This window comes from Cavia porcellus, unplaced genomic scaffold (assembly GCF_034190915.1).
Source record: "Cavia porcellus strain 051 isolate PalLab524CR breed Dunkin Hartley unplaced genomic scaffold, mCavPor4.1 scaffold_2, whole genome shotgun sequence".
NCBI lineage: Eukaryota > Metazoa > Chordata > Mammalia > Rodentia > Caviidae > Cavia > Cavia porcellus.
The window spans coordinates 39,019,425-39,036,103 of record NW_026947485.1 but is presented as its reverse complement, the minus strand read 5'-3'; the positions used below and the strand labels follow the sequence as shown (position 1 = coordinate 39,036,103).

General features: G+C 44.2%; 1 protein-coding gene across 2 annotated transcripts in view; it reads left to right on the top strand.

Moving 5' to 3' along the window:
* The window catches only part of Strip2 (striatin interacting protein 2), a 47,515-nt gene that overhangs the window by 6,854 nt on the left and 23,982 nt on the right, over positions 1-16,679 (top strand). Inside the window, exons 2-14 of one of the 2 annotated variants that reach the window (XM_003475188.5) lie at positions 395-464; positions 4,193-4,267; positions 5,464-5,598; positions 7,121-7,241; positions 7,892-7,960; positions 8,158-8,264; positions 8,895-9,022; positions 10,088-10,291; positions 11,253-11,488; positions 11,706-11,771; positions 12,634-12,697; positions 13,407-13,478; positions 16,158-16,232. In XM_003475188.5, the coding sequence (XP_003475236.2) occupies positions 395-464; positions 4,193-4,267; positions 5,464-5,598; positions 7,121-7,241; positions 7,892-7,960; positions 8,158-8,264; positions 8,895-9,022; positions 10,088-10,291; positions 11,253-11,488; positions 11,706-11,771; positions 12,634-12,697; positions 13,407-13,478; positions 16,158-16,232 (1,422 nt within the window). The remainder of the gene's footprint in view (positions 1-394; positions 465-4,192; positions 4,268-5,463; positions 5,599-7,120; positions 7,242-7,891; positions 7,961-8,157; positions 8,265-8,894; positions 9,023-10,087; positions 10,292-11,252; positions 11,489-11,705; positions 11,772-12,633; positions 12,698-13,406; positions 13,479-16,157; positions 16,233-16,679) is intronic. The other variant, XM_063240852.1, reaches the window with a different exon arrangement.

The following is a 16,679-nucleotide window of genomic DNA, read 5'->3' as shown; positions in this document are numbered from 1 at the left end:
AACCATGATTCACAACATAAGACATGCATCAAATCATAATATGTTAATGATAGATTGAGGCTAAAATTCAGTTCTCTGCCAGTTTTCTTTTGTTTTTGTCCATCTCATTTTTCTAGAGATCAGCTAGGTGCTCCTCTGGTCTGTGTGTATGTAGATTAGATGCAAAGACAGATTATAGCTATCGGTCTGCTCACAATCCTGTTCTTCACCCAGACTTTCTGATTCTATATGGAAATCCTTAGCCCCTCCTTGTCGATGCAAAAGCCAAATGGGTCTTTGTAGCAGCCTCCCTGATCTAAGCTTGGTCTCCAAGAGAAGATGAGAAAAGGTGTCCTTTTCCTTGGGTAACCCCTTTTCAAAGTTACCTCTGTTACCAAAATTTCTCTTATCACAGGGCTCTGTGGACTGCCCAACTCTGGAATTCGAATATGGAGATGCAGATGGGCATGCAGCAGAGTTGTCAGGTATGAAGAAGATGGACTGGAGACAAATGGAAGAATACCCAGGAAGGGAGGGCCTGTGCCTCTTCTGGGGTCTTCTCTGTGGTCTGCATGTGGCTGTGGAACCAAGGCTGTGCTCTGCAGTCCTTTTGTGCTCTATCTTCCAATGGTCAATATCTCTTTGTTGTCATATTTCCTTCTATAAATTGTTCCTTGGCCATAGTAGTCTTTATTCTGTCATTCTGTTGCTCTTTCCTGCTGACCCTTTATTTTATTTTAGTGTGTTCTCAGGTCAATTTTCTTCCCATTACTCTCCCCTCTCTTCCTCCTGTCACCCATGTCTTTGCACCCATTATTTCTGCCGTCCTCTCTTTATTCCATTCTATCCTCTTCTCCTGACAATTTCCTTTATTAAAATCTCAGTGATGTCTGAGGAAAACTATATAACAAGTAGGCAGCTAAACAAGGCTGGACACGTCCCCTGTATCCATCATAGTGGATGTTATGAGTCAGGGATAGCTCATCTCATTCATCTCTCTGTTCTCGGCTATGTGCTGTCTTGATTTTTAGCTTAGGGTAGTTGTGATTCAAGGCCTCCATGTTACATGTGCTATGACTGTTTGTTATTAATAAACTAGCTTTGGGTGGAGATGGTGTGCAAGTTAAATGTTCTGTCACATGAAAGTGACACTTTGAGACATGCTTTTTTTGAGAAGAAAGGCAAACATTTTAAAAATATTCTTGTGAATAAGCACAGAATAAATTTTGTGATGAGTGATTGAGAAACCGAAAGCTAAGCTAAATTATGAACAAAGGATTAGAATCCAGAATGAGAATATATGAGTGTGTATTTATATATACCATGTACATATATATGGATCTGAGGCATAGCTTAGTAGTAAAGTACTTGTGTAATCTGCATGAGGACCTTTCAGTTCTCAGCACCACATACATATGTGATACAGTGCATACATACGTACATATATTCATACATATATACATACATAAAAGATAATCAACTTGATTAATACATGGGGAAAAGCAAATTAAAAATGAGATATTATTTCACAGTCATCAGATTGCAAATTTTAAGACTGTGGCTGGTGAGAGTACAGAGAAATGAGCACTTTTCTACACTTCTATGTATAGCAATATGGGGGAGCAGACTATAAAATTGAAAAGCATTAGGTCATATGTAATAACATGGAAAATGTGTACATATTATGACCCAGTAATTCTCTTCCTTAATATATACTGTGGAGAACCTTACACTTCATCACAAGGAAGTATACAAAGGTGTTTTATTATGGCCTTGTTTGAAATTGTGAAAAATTAAAAACAACCTAAAATGCCCTGCACAGGGTTAGGAATATAGCTGTGTGGCACAAGTGCCTTCCTGTCAAGGGCAAGGATCTGAGTTCAATCCCTGGTACCAAAATAAGTAAATAAACAAACAAATAAATAAATAAAAGTAAAGGTAACATAGAATAAAATAAAATACCCTACAAAGGGGAATGGGTAAATTGTAGTGTGTCAGTATAGTAGGCTAGAGTATAGCGATTAATATAATTGATCTTTATCAACATGCTTCTATATCAGTAATGCCAAAAATAAAATCAGTAATAAAACAATTTATAAATATGATACTGTTTATTTTGTTTCTGAGGTTGTATATAGTATAGGCTGACCTCAAACTCATGTGATCCACCTGCTTCAGCCTCCTGAATGCTGGGATTACAGACATGCACCACCATACCCAGCTATGATACCGTTTAGATAAAAACTTTTATAACAAATAATATTATATGCTATTTATAGGTATATACATACATAGTAAAAGTATAAAAATGGGGATATGAAGGATACACACCAATTTCATTATAGTGGTTGATTCTAGAGAAGAGAGGTATTGTCTAAAACAAATATGACTGATACTGTTAACATTTCTTTACTCTGGGTAGAAGATACACATATGTCTTAAAATGTTTACTTCACTGTATATGAAATTTCATTATCTAAAATCAAAAAATAAGAACAAAATTAAAGTTCAGTACCTAAGAGCCTTGCTCCCTTTTTCTCTCCTCTAAGTACTGTCCAGGTCTAACCCTGCTTAGTTTCAAAGATGATACAGGATCTGTTATGGTCAGTGTGGTATGGCCATAGACAGGGTTTGCAGCTGGACTTCTGATAGGGTCCTCTCCCCTCCTCTCTTCTCCTCTCTCCTTCCCCTCTCTCCTCCCTTTTCCTCTCTCTTTTTCTCTTCTCCCTCTTTTTCTCCTTTCTTTCCTCTCATTGAGCAACTACTGGAAATTGAACCCAGTGCTTTTGGTATGCTAGACAAGCACTCAACCACTGAGGTACATCTTTATCCCTTCCTTTTGTTTTGAGACAAGATCTTTCTGAGTTACACAGGCTGAGCTCTATCTCTATCTATCTAACTTGCTACCTGCCTGCCTTGACCTCCCTGGTAACTGGGATTACAGGCATGTGTCATGCACACTTAGCTAATGGTACTCTATTCTTAAAAATATATATCCAAGGTTGAGGGTGTAGCTCAACAATAGAGTGATAGAGTGCTTAACTAATATACATGAGGCCCTTAGTTCCATCCCCAGTACCACTTTTAAAAAAAAAAAAAAAAAGAGATCTTTGCCAGGTGCTATGACACATGCCTATAGTCCCAGATACCTGAGAGGTTAAAACAAGAGGAAACCCAGGAATTCAAAACTAGCTTGAGCAACGTGTGAGACTCTGGCTCAAAAAACAAATATTTAAACTATATATATCACATTCATCACTATGACTAAACTGAGTATTTAAAATTCAGAGATGGGATTTGCTTCTGGTTGCTCTCAGATTCCGGAACTGGGCTCAAAAGCACTGGCTCCCAGAAAAGGCGTTTTTAAGTCACTAGACAGCTGGCTAGAATAGAAATTAATTTCTCTTCCTTTGTAAATTATCTTCAACTAGGAGGAATAGATTTTAAGGAAATCTGTTTTAACACCTATTAACTTTTCAATTTCAGTTCATCTTCTGTAAGATAATGCTACAGATAGAATATTCTGGAGTGTATGTGTGTGCGTGTGTGCGTGCATGTGTGTGTGCGTGTGCATGTGTGTGTGTATGGGAAAGGACATTTTTATTTTCAAACACGCATTTTGTATTTAGAGTCTATTGTCAATAAAGTTAGAGTTTTCAGGGCACTAACAGCCCTTTGGCATCATAGCTGCTTTCCGTATCATTTGATGCTGCTTCTGCCCAGGTAGCTGTGGGCGGGAACATAAACTTCTATACCCTTCGAGGAAACTCAACAGGGAAAGAGTAAACTACTGCCTCCGATGCTGAAGTGTGTATTTTTCCAGTGTTTGCCCTGGATTCTTGGATAGCATGTGTGTCTTGCCTCTAAATTTCAGAAATTGTGTTTCCCTTTCTCTTTTCTAGAGACAGGACAGAACATTAAGGCGTGATAACATTAAGCCCTCTGTCCTCCAGCTTTCCTGCTGGCCCTCACCAAATGTCGAGGGCTGCCTTCTCTACTGCGGCAGCCAGCTGGCATGAGGAGGACAGGTTTGATGGTTTAATCACCCAGGGACACAAGTGGCTATTTTTAAGTACTCTGAAAGGGAGGAAGCTGGCTCTGGATTGAATTGGACACAGGAATGTGTTGGAAGCTTCAGCTCTTATATGCAACCCTTTCTACCCCAGGCTACTACTAGAGGTCTCCTGAATGACTCTGTTCTTTCTTGTCACAGAACTGTACAGCTACACTGAGAACCTGGAATTCACTGCTAATAGGAGGTGCTTTGAAGAAGATTTCAAGACTCAAGGTGATCTCAGATCCTTATACATAGAGACATATTTTCTTCCTCCATAATGTCCCAATCTGATCCAGTAAAAGGCTAAAACCAAATATGCTCCTCCATTGCAATATACCCTTCCCTTCTTTTGTGTCGGTTATGGGGTCCTCTGATTTTAGTGGAGAGGCCTAGGTGCAGTAGCAGAGAGACCTGAACTGAGCCTCTTTCCCTATACAAAGGGCCAAAAGGCAGAGAAATGGTCAGGCTAAGTCGGACTGGGACCTGCTGCCTCCAGGAGCCCAGTGCTTGGCCAAACCCTTGTAATTACATGTATCCCCAGCCCCTTAACTCTGGCCCACACTCCGTACCAATTTTATGTGCTCACACTGTGATACCCTCAGATTTCCATTTCCTTTTTTGGTCAGTGGCAATTCACTACTCAATTTGACAAATGTGTAGTGAGTATGTGTTGTGTCAGAGGTATAAGAAGCAGGAATGAAGGTAAAGTTGTAGCTTCTACAAAGAGGTTACAGGTTGGTAGCAGTGGGGAGATGTGTACATCAAATAGCTAAGTAAAGCCAAGAGGAAAATGTGAAAGGTCATAGAAAAGTAAAGAAAGTATCTTGGGAGCAGAGCTTTTAGCTGGGGCATTAGTGTGAAAGGTCATTTCATACTGGGCCTTCCAGGTGACTAGGATTGGTTGTGAACAGATATGAGAACTCTGAAGAAAGGCAGCAAAAGGGCAGACTAAGTTGGGATGGAGGGTAGAAGGAGTGTTGAATATGAACCTACAAAGTAGCTTCAGGACAAAATATTTTGGGTCTTTTTCCCATCCCGTATTCCTTCTCAGTTTAATAAGGAAAGCTTTGGGTTGAAGGTCCTCAGTTTGATCCTCAGCACTATAATTTTTTTTTAATCTTTTTTTATTTTTGTGCTAAGGATTGAATCTAGGACCTTCCCATTAAGCTATACCCAGCCGTTTATATTTTTAAATTTTGAAATAAGATCTCATAAAGTTGCCCAAACCAAGCTTAAACTTGTGATCCTCCTACCACAGCCTCCCAGAATTCCAGGATTATAGGCATGTGCCACCATGCTTGGCTAGGAAATCTTTTAGGAGAAAGTATTTGTTGAAACTGAGATGAGGTGGTTCCGCTGTCAGGAGCCTTCCCAGGCAGGAATGGCTACATAGCCAACACTGGATATACACGGCCTTCTATCCCTAGTGCAAAGCAAGGAATGGCTGGAATTAGAAGAAGATGCCCAAAAGACCTATGTGATGGGACTTCTGGACCGGTTGGAGGTGGTTAGCAGGGAGCGGCGCCTGAAGGTGGCCCGAGCTGTTCTCTACCTGGCCCAAGGTGAGTTCCTCCACTTGCCAGCTTGAGAAGGGTATAGACTGAGGAGGGAAGCGAGAGCAGACAGGCTGTTCTGGACAGCAAGGTTCCTTGCCTCCCAAGGACACATGTACTAGAATTAATCTGTGCTTATGAGGACGATAAAGAGATAGGGTGAGATACTGTTCTGAATCCCTTGGAACTCTCGTTTATCTTAGGCATGCCAGAATTTCTTATGGGGTTCTTTTTCCTTTTTTTTTTTTTTCCTTTTTTCTGGTGCCAGGGATCGAACTCACAACCTCATGCTTGCCAGGCAGGCGTTCATGCTACTGAGCTAAATCCCCAACCCCTGGGTGCTTTTTTCTTTGACCTAGGCTACAAGGGTATAAGTGAAATTAGTAAGAAAGTCAGTGTGGCTAGAGCTGGTGCTGTACAGTCAGCTGAGTATGAAGACTTCTTTTGTCTACAAGGACCTGGTCTCACTGAAGGAGATAGGGATGTGTCATAGACTCTCATAAGGCTCCTCTGCATGGCTTTTCATTGGTGTTTTGAAGGGTAAGCCAGGACAGCAGGAGGAGGCATGCTGTGGATAATTCAGAGAAGATCAGAACTAAATGAGATTAGTTGAAGAAGGCTTCCCAGAAGAGACCTGCTAGCCAGGTGTTGAAAGTAAAATGAGGGGCTGGGGATTTAGCTCAGTGGCATAAGCGCCTGCCTTGTAAGCAGGCAGTTGTAAGTTCGATCCCCGGTACCGATAAAAAGGAAAAAGACAAAAAAAAGAAAGAAAGTAAAATGAGATGGGCTAGCAGAAGAAGTGAAAATATATCCTGACATCATAAACAGGAGAACTGCTGGCAAACCCAGCAGCTGGGAGCTAAAAAATTGTAAAAGAAAAAAATAAATGGAGAGGAAAGAGAGTAGAGATACTGGGTGAAGAGAAGACTCTTAACAAATAAGATGGTACCACCCCTACTCTTGGAGCTGGCTCTGGTTAAATTCCAGCTGCCAGAGGCTTTCTGTGCAGCCCAAAGGATAAGCAGGAAGGATAGGGAATTAATATATTCCGAGTCCAACAGTCCTCAAAAAATGACTGGCAGGAGTGAACTGATAAATAGCCTGAGTGTCTCACCCCTGTGGGTAGAGGAACTGTTTGTTTTGTATCACTTGTAGAGCTTCCCCTTGAGGCTGAACTTTTGATTGCCATTTCTTCCTTATCTTTCTTTACTACTTCTCCATTGATGATTCCTAGGATGAATTCCCAAATAAGCTAGTTATACTTGAATTCTTACTTATTTTAGAATCTACTTTTGGGGGAACCCAAACTGAAGGTGGGCCACTAATGGGAACATTGGACCTGACCCTAGTGACCACCCTCTTTTCTCCCCATCTCCTTGAAGAAAGTGCTGAAAGGTACTGCCCTACACAGTTCTCCCAGCTGAACTGTGAGGCAGGGTGTTAGAAGAAAGTTTTAAGACCGTAGGGCAGGGTGGAAAGACTGGAATTCCTGCCCTTCCTCAACCCCTCTGGCAACTGTCTGGTCTTTTAGGCACTTTTGGGGAATGTGATTCAGAGGTCGATGTGCTACACTGGTCCAGGTACAACTGCTTCCTGCTCTATCAGATGGGGACCTTCTCGGCCTTCCTGGAGCTACTCCACATGGAAATCGAGTGAGAAGCCTTAAGGGAGGGCTGACCTCCTAGACAACCCTCGCGCTTGAAGGGCCTCGTGTTCTATGCTGGTTTCCTCCATAGGGACCCCTGGGGGAGTGGGACTATGCACACCTCAGCTTAGTGACAGTTCCCCTCCCTCCAGCCACATCTCCTCATACTCTGTCCTCCTTCCTGAGGTTGGGTTCAGCAGCAACTTCTGTCCTAATTATAGCTTTAGTCCTAGGCATCAGAGGCCTATATGTTTGGGTTCTGTTTTTTAATCCAAGTACCCTAGTAGCATAGCCTAACTCTGGAATCCATGTTACAGTGACCCCTCATTTTGTCTCATTCCTTTCACTCAGGAGTTTTAGATGGGATGAAATCTGTTACTGTTCATCGGGTATTGCTTTGCATCTGTTTTATGTTTCACACAGTGTTAGGCATAGTGGGGACCACAAGAGGAATGGATATCACAGACCCTGTCCTTGCCTGTCTTCCCACCAGTGAGAGTTAGCTGAGGTGGCAAGGGAATTCTCTGTGGGCTCTTTTACCAGTAGCAGTTTCATTAGTGGCTACATAGCCAGGGAGTGGCAGATATTCTTGTTTGTGGGTATGTTAGGTGAGAGCAAAGAGGCTCTGAGAGTTCCTGTTCTTCCTCTCCATGGCAGCAACAGTCAGGCTTGTAGCAGTGCCCTTCGAAAACCAGCTGTCTCCATTGCTGATAGCACAGAGCTCCGGTGAGTAGAGCTGACTAAGGGCTCAGGAGGGGGTTGATTAGCACTTGGTTACCCTTTCCCAAATCCCAGACCACTGGGGCGCTGCCTTCTATCTACTCTCATTGGTTTGGGCTCCCACTGAGATCATCCCTGAGGTCTCTGACTGCTAGCTGGACTGGAAACTGTCTCAGGAAACTTGTGACCCTTTTGTAACTCAGGGTGCTGCTGAGTGTCATGTACCTAATGGTGGAAAATATCCGCTTGGAGCGCGAGACAGACCCCTGTGGGTGGAGGACAGCCCGGGAGACCTTCCGCACTGAACTGAGTAAGAAGTGGCACTTAAGGGTGGGGATGACGTGCTAATGGAAGCACAACATCTGCCAAGAAGAGAAAGAAGGGAGGCACAAGGGCTGGGCTTGATTGCTCCCCTGTCACTATGAGCTGGAGGCAGCCATAGCACTTTTCTGTGTTTGGTTTCCTTGGTTACAAATGGGGATAGCCATCCCGCTTTCATTCCATCACAAACCTCACATCAAAAAATTAGTTAAATCACCTTGAAAATTGAGTTCTGTTCACATGTAAGTTGATGTAGTCATTTAACAGGAATAGTGTGTGATGGCCTATGGGATTTTAAAAATACATTTATTGGGATGGCAAAGTGAATTGTGGTCCACAAAATACCTTGAATGACTCAACCAAAAAGCACCATCTTCATTCCTGTTACTTCTAGTTTGGCATCCATACCCAAGGCATCACAGAGACTCACTAGTCTCCTTTTTTGCCTTTGAGGGCTTTGCTCTAGGGGCTCACTAAGCCTCCTTTTTCAGGACCAGCTCCTCTAGATTTCTTCAGGATAGGTGAGTGACTGCTTCAGAGCGTGCAGACTCAGGGATACAGGCACAGGGTTTCACTGCTTCATCCTCACTTTCTCACTTGTCTCTTTTTTCACCCCCAGGCTTCTCCATGCATAATGAGGAGCCTTTTGCCCTTTTGCTCTTCTCTATGGTCACCAAGTTCTGCAGTGGTCTGGCCCCCCACTTTCCCATAAAGAAGGTCCTGCTTCTGCTCTGGAAGGTGGTCATGGTGAGTGGCTGACCTCCTATTCCTATCTCATCAGATCAACAGCGCCCCTCAGTTCCTTTGGTTCCAAATCCAAGACTGATGACCATCCCAAAGATGTCAGATGTGCTGTGTCAGAGCAGGTTTCTGTCACTTTGACCAGTGGAAGATGCTATCCTATGAGTGGAGGTGTTACTGAGACCCTCCCCTGATTGAGCCTATGATCATGGAAAGAACTCTGGCTGACATTCGGGAGCTCTTCTGCTGATGCTAAGGAACCTTGGGCAACTCTGCCTCCATTTCTCTAGCTATGAAATGTTAGGTTTAGTGCTTGCCCTCCCTCCAGGTAAATAGTGGATTTGTGAGTTTTTTTTAAATTTGGTCCTGGGTTGGGGATTTAGCTCAGCGGCATAAGCACCTGCCTGGCAAGTGCAAGATCGCAAGTTCGATTTCTGGTACCAAAAAGAAAAATTTAGTACTTAGCTAGAAGTGGTGGTGCATGCCTACAATCCCAGCACTCGAGAGGCTGAAGCAGGAGGATAACTATAAGATTTAAGCCAGCCAACACTACCTAGTGAGACGATATTTTTAAAAAACCAAAAATACATGTATACATACCTACAGACACCTTATAAGTATATGGTTGCAGTTTCATTACTTATTCAAACAGCTCCACCATCTCTCATTGAATTACAAACCCTTCAGGCCAGCCCCTCAGAGGGAACTGTCTTCATTGCAGAGGAAACGAGTGACTGTGGGAGCTCATAGGATCTGGATGTGCCCCTTACAAAGGGAAATCATTCCCTGTTGTGTTCAGTGGGGGCCCCACAAGTCCCTTTTCTAACTTCTAGTGATGGTTCCAGCGCTAGGTCAATAAATAAAAAATAGTTTATTTTGACCCTCACTCTCCTCAGCCTGAGGTGGTATCCACACTTACCCCGTCCTGTTTTTTTGCTTCTTTATTCAGGGAGGGAATCTGAGCAGCCTGGAGGCTGGAGTTCTTCCTTCCTAGCTATGTTTCTCTGGCCTGGTTTGTCTGACATTTCTTCCTTCCTCACTCTTCTCTGCCCCTTTCCTTTTCACTTTTAGTTTACCCTCGGTGGATTTGAGCATCTACAGACTCTCAAAATACAGAAGCGGGCAGAACTGGGCCTGCCCCCACTGGCAGAGGACAGTATCCAGGTGGTGAAGAGCATGCGCGCTGCCTCCCCGCCCTCTTACACTCTTGACTTGGGGGAGTCTCAGCTGGCGCCACCACCCTCCAAGCTACGAGGCCGCCGTGGTTCTCGAAGGGTATGGACTAAAGGAGACCTGTATGACACTGGCTGGCCAAAAATCAAGATTTTAAGCTATTCTGAATATCATAGGAAAGGGCAGTAACAACTTGGCTCATTCCAACCCAGGGTGGTCCAGTGATGAGCCTGAAATCTTTGAGCAGTAGTCTATCAACCTGTCAGGCTCCTGGGCTATCCTGTGGGGACACTATGATATCACATCATATAGCCATGTCTCCTTTGGGGTCATTGGTCTGGACTGAGAGTCTGGGCATCCTGAACATCAGGTAGAATCCTGGAAATGGAGCTCCCAGCAAATCCATGTCCCTATGTATCTCATTTTACTATTTATTTTTTCTTTCTTTCTTCCTTTCTATCATTTTCTTTTTAACTTTACCTTTTTTTTTTTTTTTTTTTTTTTTTTTGTCAGCAAGGTTTACTGTGAGCTAGCTACACTCTCATATGGCCCTGAAACCACAAGTTTGCATTAAGAGATAATCATGTGGGGTTCTGGGTGTAAGTTGAAGTTCCTTTTAACTTTTTGGCCTATTTCTGTCCAATCTGTTTTTCTTTCTGAAATAAGATTTAAAATTCCAAACTCACTTGCCTTTGCCTAGCAGCAGATTTCCACCCTCTTCTTCCTCAGTTAACAGCTGGTATATGCTCACAGAAGGCAAACTAATAGAATGCTCACCTAAGCAGATCATAACTAAGAAGGAAAGTGCTGACCCAAAAAAAGGCACCAGTGCCTTGGGGATTATCTATGGTCTGTCCCCTGGCTATTGGCATGGTTGCCAGGTATCTGCTTTTTCTAGGATTGGGACTACTATGAGCTATAAGGTTGGGATGGGTACCAGGACAGTCTCGGGAGCTGGTTTCAGACCCCATGTACCCTGAAGTCTGGAAGCTGGTAGGAGGGCATGGTTCAGACAAGATTGCCCAAGATGAGTCTCTGCATACTTTCTCCCCCCCGTCCCCAGCAACTCCTCACTAAACAGGACAGCCTGGATATCTATAATGAGAGGGATCTCTTCAAGACTGAGGAGCCAGCCACAGAGGAAGAAGAAGAGTCTCCTAGCGATGGAGAACGTAGCCTGGATGGAGAGTTAGACCTGTTAGAGCAAGACCCTTTGGTGCCACCTCCACCCTCACAGGCACCCCTCTCTGCTGAACGAGTGACCTTTCCCAAAGGCTTACCTTGGGCCCCAAAAGTCAGGTAGGTTTAATAACAACTGAACCCCTCAGAATGATATGGTCTTTGTCTTTGATGCTCATTAAGCTGGGCTGGCAGTCAGAAGTCCTGGGTTCCACGTTCCCTGTCAACTGCTATCTTCCCTCATTGCTTCAGCCCCCTAGTTAGAGGAGCAGAAAAGTTCTGTCTTTTATGGTTTGCTTTTCTTCCCTTCTGTACGGTATCTCCATCATCCTCTCAGACAGAAGGACATTGAGCATTTCCTGGAGATGAGCAGAAACAAGTTCATCGGATTCACCCTGGGGCAGTAAGTGATCAGAGGGTCAAAATTGGCTGTGAAATAGTTCCCAGGAGCCTAAGGAACAAGTGGCTTGCAATGAGGGGTATTGTCAAGTAGTCATACTATAGCCTAGAGCCACAGGGCCACAGTGACTACTCTGGGTTCTTTCCATGGAATTTTTTCCTTGAGTTCCTTCCAGTGTCCTCAAAAAATCTTTGTTTTTGAGCCAAATATAGGATCTTGTGCAATAAGTTACTTCCTTATTGGGTTTCAATTTCCTCATAAAAATGTTAAATTACATAAAGAAGGGACATGATCAGAACAGCTCTAGCCGGGGATGTAGCTCAGCGGCACAGTGCCTGCCTGGCAAGTGCAAAGTCCTGAGTGCAATTCCCAATACTAGAAACAAAAAAGAGAACAGATGCAGTCTTCTCGCATTCTCTACCCTCATGAATTCTTCCTCCTGGCCCTTATAAAACCTGGAAGGCTTTGTTATTTGGTTTTCACTGTCAGAAACTTTGTTGGGACTAGGCATAGTGGTACACATTTGTAATTCCAACTGCTTGGGAGGATTGTGGGTTTCAAGCCAGCCTGGGCAATTTAAAAAAAATAAAAAACAAAAACAACATTCGACTACATACTCTTCAATAGGATCTTGTCACTCGCAGACCAGTAATCTCCAAAGAGATTACAAATCTAATTTTCTGTAAAAACTCCAGTGTACCATCATTATTTTTGTGTCTCGAAGGAAGATGGGGGACCTATAGGTTTGCAGAAGAAGGGTACCAGTGCTCAGATGCTCAAAGTGGTGTGATCCCTGTGACTGCAGGGTGCATGGGTAATTTTCCACTCTTTTGAAACTCACGATGCATGTTTCTGCCTTTCTCAGGGACACAGATACCTTGGTGGGATTGCCCAGACCCATCCATGAGAGCGTGAAGACCCTAAAGCAGGTGACCAGGGTGCTGCAGGAATAGGGAGACATCAGGGCATGTCAGGTTATGAGGATCATAGACACTGAGTGGAGCTCTTCTGCCAGACACACTGAAGACCTTCTGCACTTCTCCTGCAGGCCTGGCTTTTGGCCAAATAGGAAAAATCAAGTCTCTTTCTACTTACCTAGTTTCCTACATTCAGATAACTGAAAAAATTTTTCTTTGTTGCTCTCATCCTTTTTCCCTCTTTCCATCCTTCTCTCTCTCACTTCCCACTTCTTGCTTTTGCTTTTACTTCTTTTTGCCTATAGGTCCACTAATATCCAAAGGCCCAGGATTGAGTGGGAGTCTGCTCAAATCCATTGTGAGCACAGAGTAGGGAGACATCGCTCTGTGCATATGTGCACACACATCACGACTCTCAGAGCAGCAGTCAGGGAAAGGCTTGCCCTAGGCTTCCCCTTGTATTTTGAAAGTAAATGCTTAGATATTTGCTGCTGTTCAACAAATATGGAAACATGTACTGCACAGCAGCACTGTTGAAGAAGCACTTTGCTTGATGTTGATGATGTGGAGGTGAATAAGACTCCTGCCTTTAAAGAGTTCATATCTATGTGGGGTGAAAGACCCATAGCAGAACCCTGCCTCATTGGTGAGGAAGTTGAGAAACTGGTTACACATGTGATTAACACTCTTCGCCCTGCTGATGTCTTTTTATCTTTGCCAGCACAAGTATATCTCCATCGCAGATGTGCAGATCAAGAATGAAGAGGAGCTGGAGAAATGCCCCATGTCTTTGGTGAGCCAGAAGGAGGGATCTGTATGCAGTGCCATTGCAGCCATGTGCGCATGCGTTGATTCAGTGTGCTGGGCTCTCATCAAGTGTTGGGCAAGACCAAGTGCTTGATTTCGTGCTGTTTTAAAGTTGAGGAGGAAAGTAAAGGAGGCTATCAGAGGGTGGTAGATACAGTGCAGAAATTTTATTTATTTTTTTAAGCAGTTACAAAGTTGGGTTTTTTGTTTTTGGTTTGTTTTTTGTCTTTTGAGACAGGATCTCGTTATGCAGTTCAGGCTGGCCTTGAGCTCACGTTATAGCCCAGGCTGGTCTCGAACTCAGGAGCCTCGTACCTCAGCCTCCCAAGTACTGGGATTACAGGCGTGCACCCCCATGCCCAGCTGTGACAAAGTTTATTTGATGGCTGTTTTTAAAAACCACTAGTTTTTAGCTAAAGATTGGACCAGAAAAGTGTAGAAGCACTAATCAATCTTTAAATCATCAAGGTGACCTGGACTAAAATAGTAATTGAGAAAACAAGGACAAGTAGGTGATTTCGGGTTATATTTTGGAACTGACAAGACTTGCAGTTCAGCGGGGTTTGGGGAAACAGGCAAAAAGGAATCAAGGCTAAGTACCATCTGCCAGAGTGGGGAGAAGTATGAAAACAGAGCTGTCAGGCAATTAGATATATAGGTTTAAAGTCCCCAGGAGAAGGCTGGCTTTGAGATAATTGGGAGTTACTGATCTACAGACAGTGTTAAAAGTCACAGAAGTGGCTGAGAGAACCCAGGGGGAGTAAGGCAGAGGCAGATGGAACATAGGACAAAGTCCTCGGCACATCAGGTACATTGAGGATGGGATGTGTCAGGAAAGGAGCCAGAAAAGAATAAGAAAAGCAGTCAGTGAAGTCAGAGGAAATCCAGGAGACTGACACCATAAAAGCTAAGAAAGTCTTTCAGAAACCAGGTGTGGTGGCTCACACCTGTACTCCCAGCATTTGGGAGGCTAAGGCAGGAAGATCATTGTGAGTTCAAGACCAGCCTGAGCTACAAAGTGAGCCCAAGGCCAGCCTGAACTGCATAGTGAGATCCTGTCTCAAAAAAAAAAAGTCTTTCAAGAAGAAGAGAGTGCTCTTCTGGGTCAGATGCTGCTAACGGAGGGCATACAACAGCCACGGATTAGATTTGGCAACATGAAGATAAGTTATGACCTTGGTAAGAGCAACAGCAAGTGAAGTGGGAAGGCTGAAGGCCTAGTTGGAGTGTGTGGGAAAGGAATGTCAAGAAGGGAGTTGGAAGAGGAAGAGAAATGAATGGGATGATGACTGAAGGAGGGAATGTGGGATCAGGGAGGAGTGTCTGTAACAGAGTACCAGAGTATTTTTATGTCCTAAAAGAAATGACTGAGAAGTGGGGCTACTTACAGGACTAATGGCATCCACAGAGTGAAAGGGTGTGGGATCCAGAGGCCAAGTGGAGTGCAGGCCTCAAGGCATAGGGAGATCATCCTTGTCGGGAGGCATGCAGAAACTGGTAGGGAGAGAGAAGGATACCTGTCTGCTTCTGTTTTCCCCATAAAATGTGTGAGTCAGGGTCAGCAACTATTGAGGGACTGACTGTGGGGCAAGGGAGTTGGTTTGGAGGTGAAGGACTTGGAGAATAGACCTACATCACCAGGCTCTGTCGAATGCCCATTTAAGACTCGCATCCACGTAAGCAACTGCTGACCGGTGCTGAATAGAAGGAGCCCAGTGACTCCTCCCTGCCTCAGGGTCTCATGGTAGTGACCCTCACCCTGTAATAGAGGCTTGTGGAGAGAAAAGGGACTGCATTGCCCAAAGGTGACAGGTCTCAGCTGCTTGAACACCCTGTCCCCTGCTTGGCTGGGGCTCACTGAGAGGACAGAGACAGCCAGGTGTGGCGGCCCATGCCTGTAATCCCAGCAACATTCTGAGAGGCTAAGGCAGTAGGATGGCAAGTTTGAGCCCAGCCTTAACAATTTAGCATGCCCCTGTCTCAAAATAAAAAGTAAGGAGATATGGATGTAGCTCAGTGCAAAGGCCCAGGTTTAATCTCCTGGTCAGAAAGGAGAAAATGATGTTACCAGTGTTAATGGAGATGAAAAGAAAATAGTTTCTATTGACCTAAAAGCTTCCTTATTAATTCTCTCTGGCCATAGGTTACCTCGCCATAGTTTATCTCTGGCCATACCTTACTGACCCTACTGAGCTACCTACCTCCCCTGCATGGCTTTCGGAGCATTCTAGAGCTTTCTTTTGTCCTCTGATTAACACCATAGGAAGTGTCTCTTTGTGAGGTGACTGTTCCAGTGTCCCAGGTGCACCTATAGGCTGAGTTAAACACATGTGTATACCCAGGGTGTCCTGTGCATGTGTCCAACAAACAGTGGCCTGAACTAACTTCTAACTAATGGGAAAACTAGAAGCGTAGATTATTGGGAGTGGAAGAGGCCTCAGAAATCACTTGGCCCGACCCTCTGATCCCCCTGAAGAGGAAATGAGGACTCCGAGAAGGAAGGTTGCCTATCTAAGGGCATATGCCAAGTCACTAACAGAGCTAGAATAGCAACCTAAATCTGACTCCTAGCGTAGTGTCTTTTCATACCATCCCTTACAACAGAAAATGAAGCCTTTGGTCACCTAAAAAGTGGACTGGACAAATTGTGTGTTTCCTGCCACAGGGAGAAGAGTCAGTGCCAGAAACGCCGTGTGAAATCCTCTACCAGGGCATGCTGCTTAGCCTCCCCCAGTACATGGTAAGGAAATGACCAGGCAGGAGCTGCCTTTCTTTGCTGTGAGCCACAGATCACTAAGAGCCACTTCAGACTCTGCTGTCAGATGTTTGACCTTGTTTCCTGAGCTGTGGCTATTTGGGCAAAGCATTAGAATTCTGAATTTTCCTTAGGGTTCCTCTGAAGATACTCTTCTCCCTAGTCCTTTGGGAGGGATAGGGAATAAGCAGGTTCTATATAGGATGCATTAGGGGCCCTTCTAGGTAAGTACTAGAGTTCTTTGAGACTCACTGTTGTCTGTCATGTCCTCCACAGCACTGGTCTGGGATTAGTAACTGTGCTGATGCTTTGCCCCTTCCACTCTGTGCCTTCCATCCTCCCCTTGGAAAAGAGCAGTCTTGAAGCAAAACAGCCTTTGAGCTCCCTTGCAGCTTCCTCCTTAGCCTCACAGGACTGGGTACCTTCTGAACT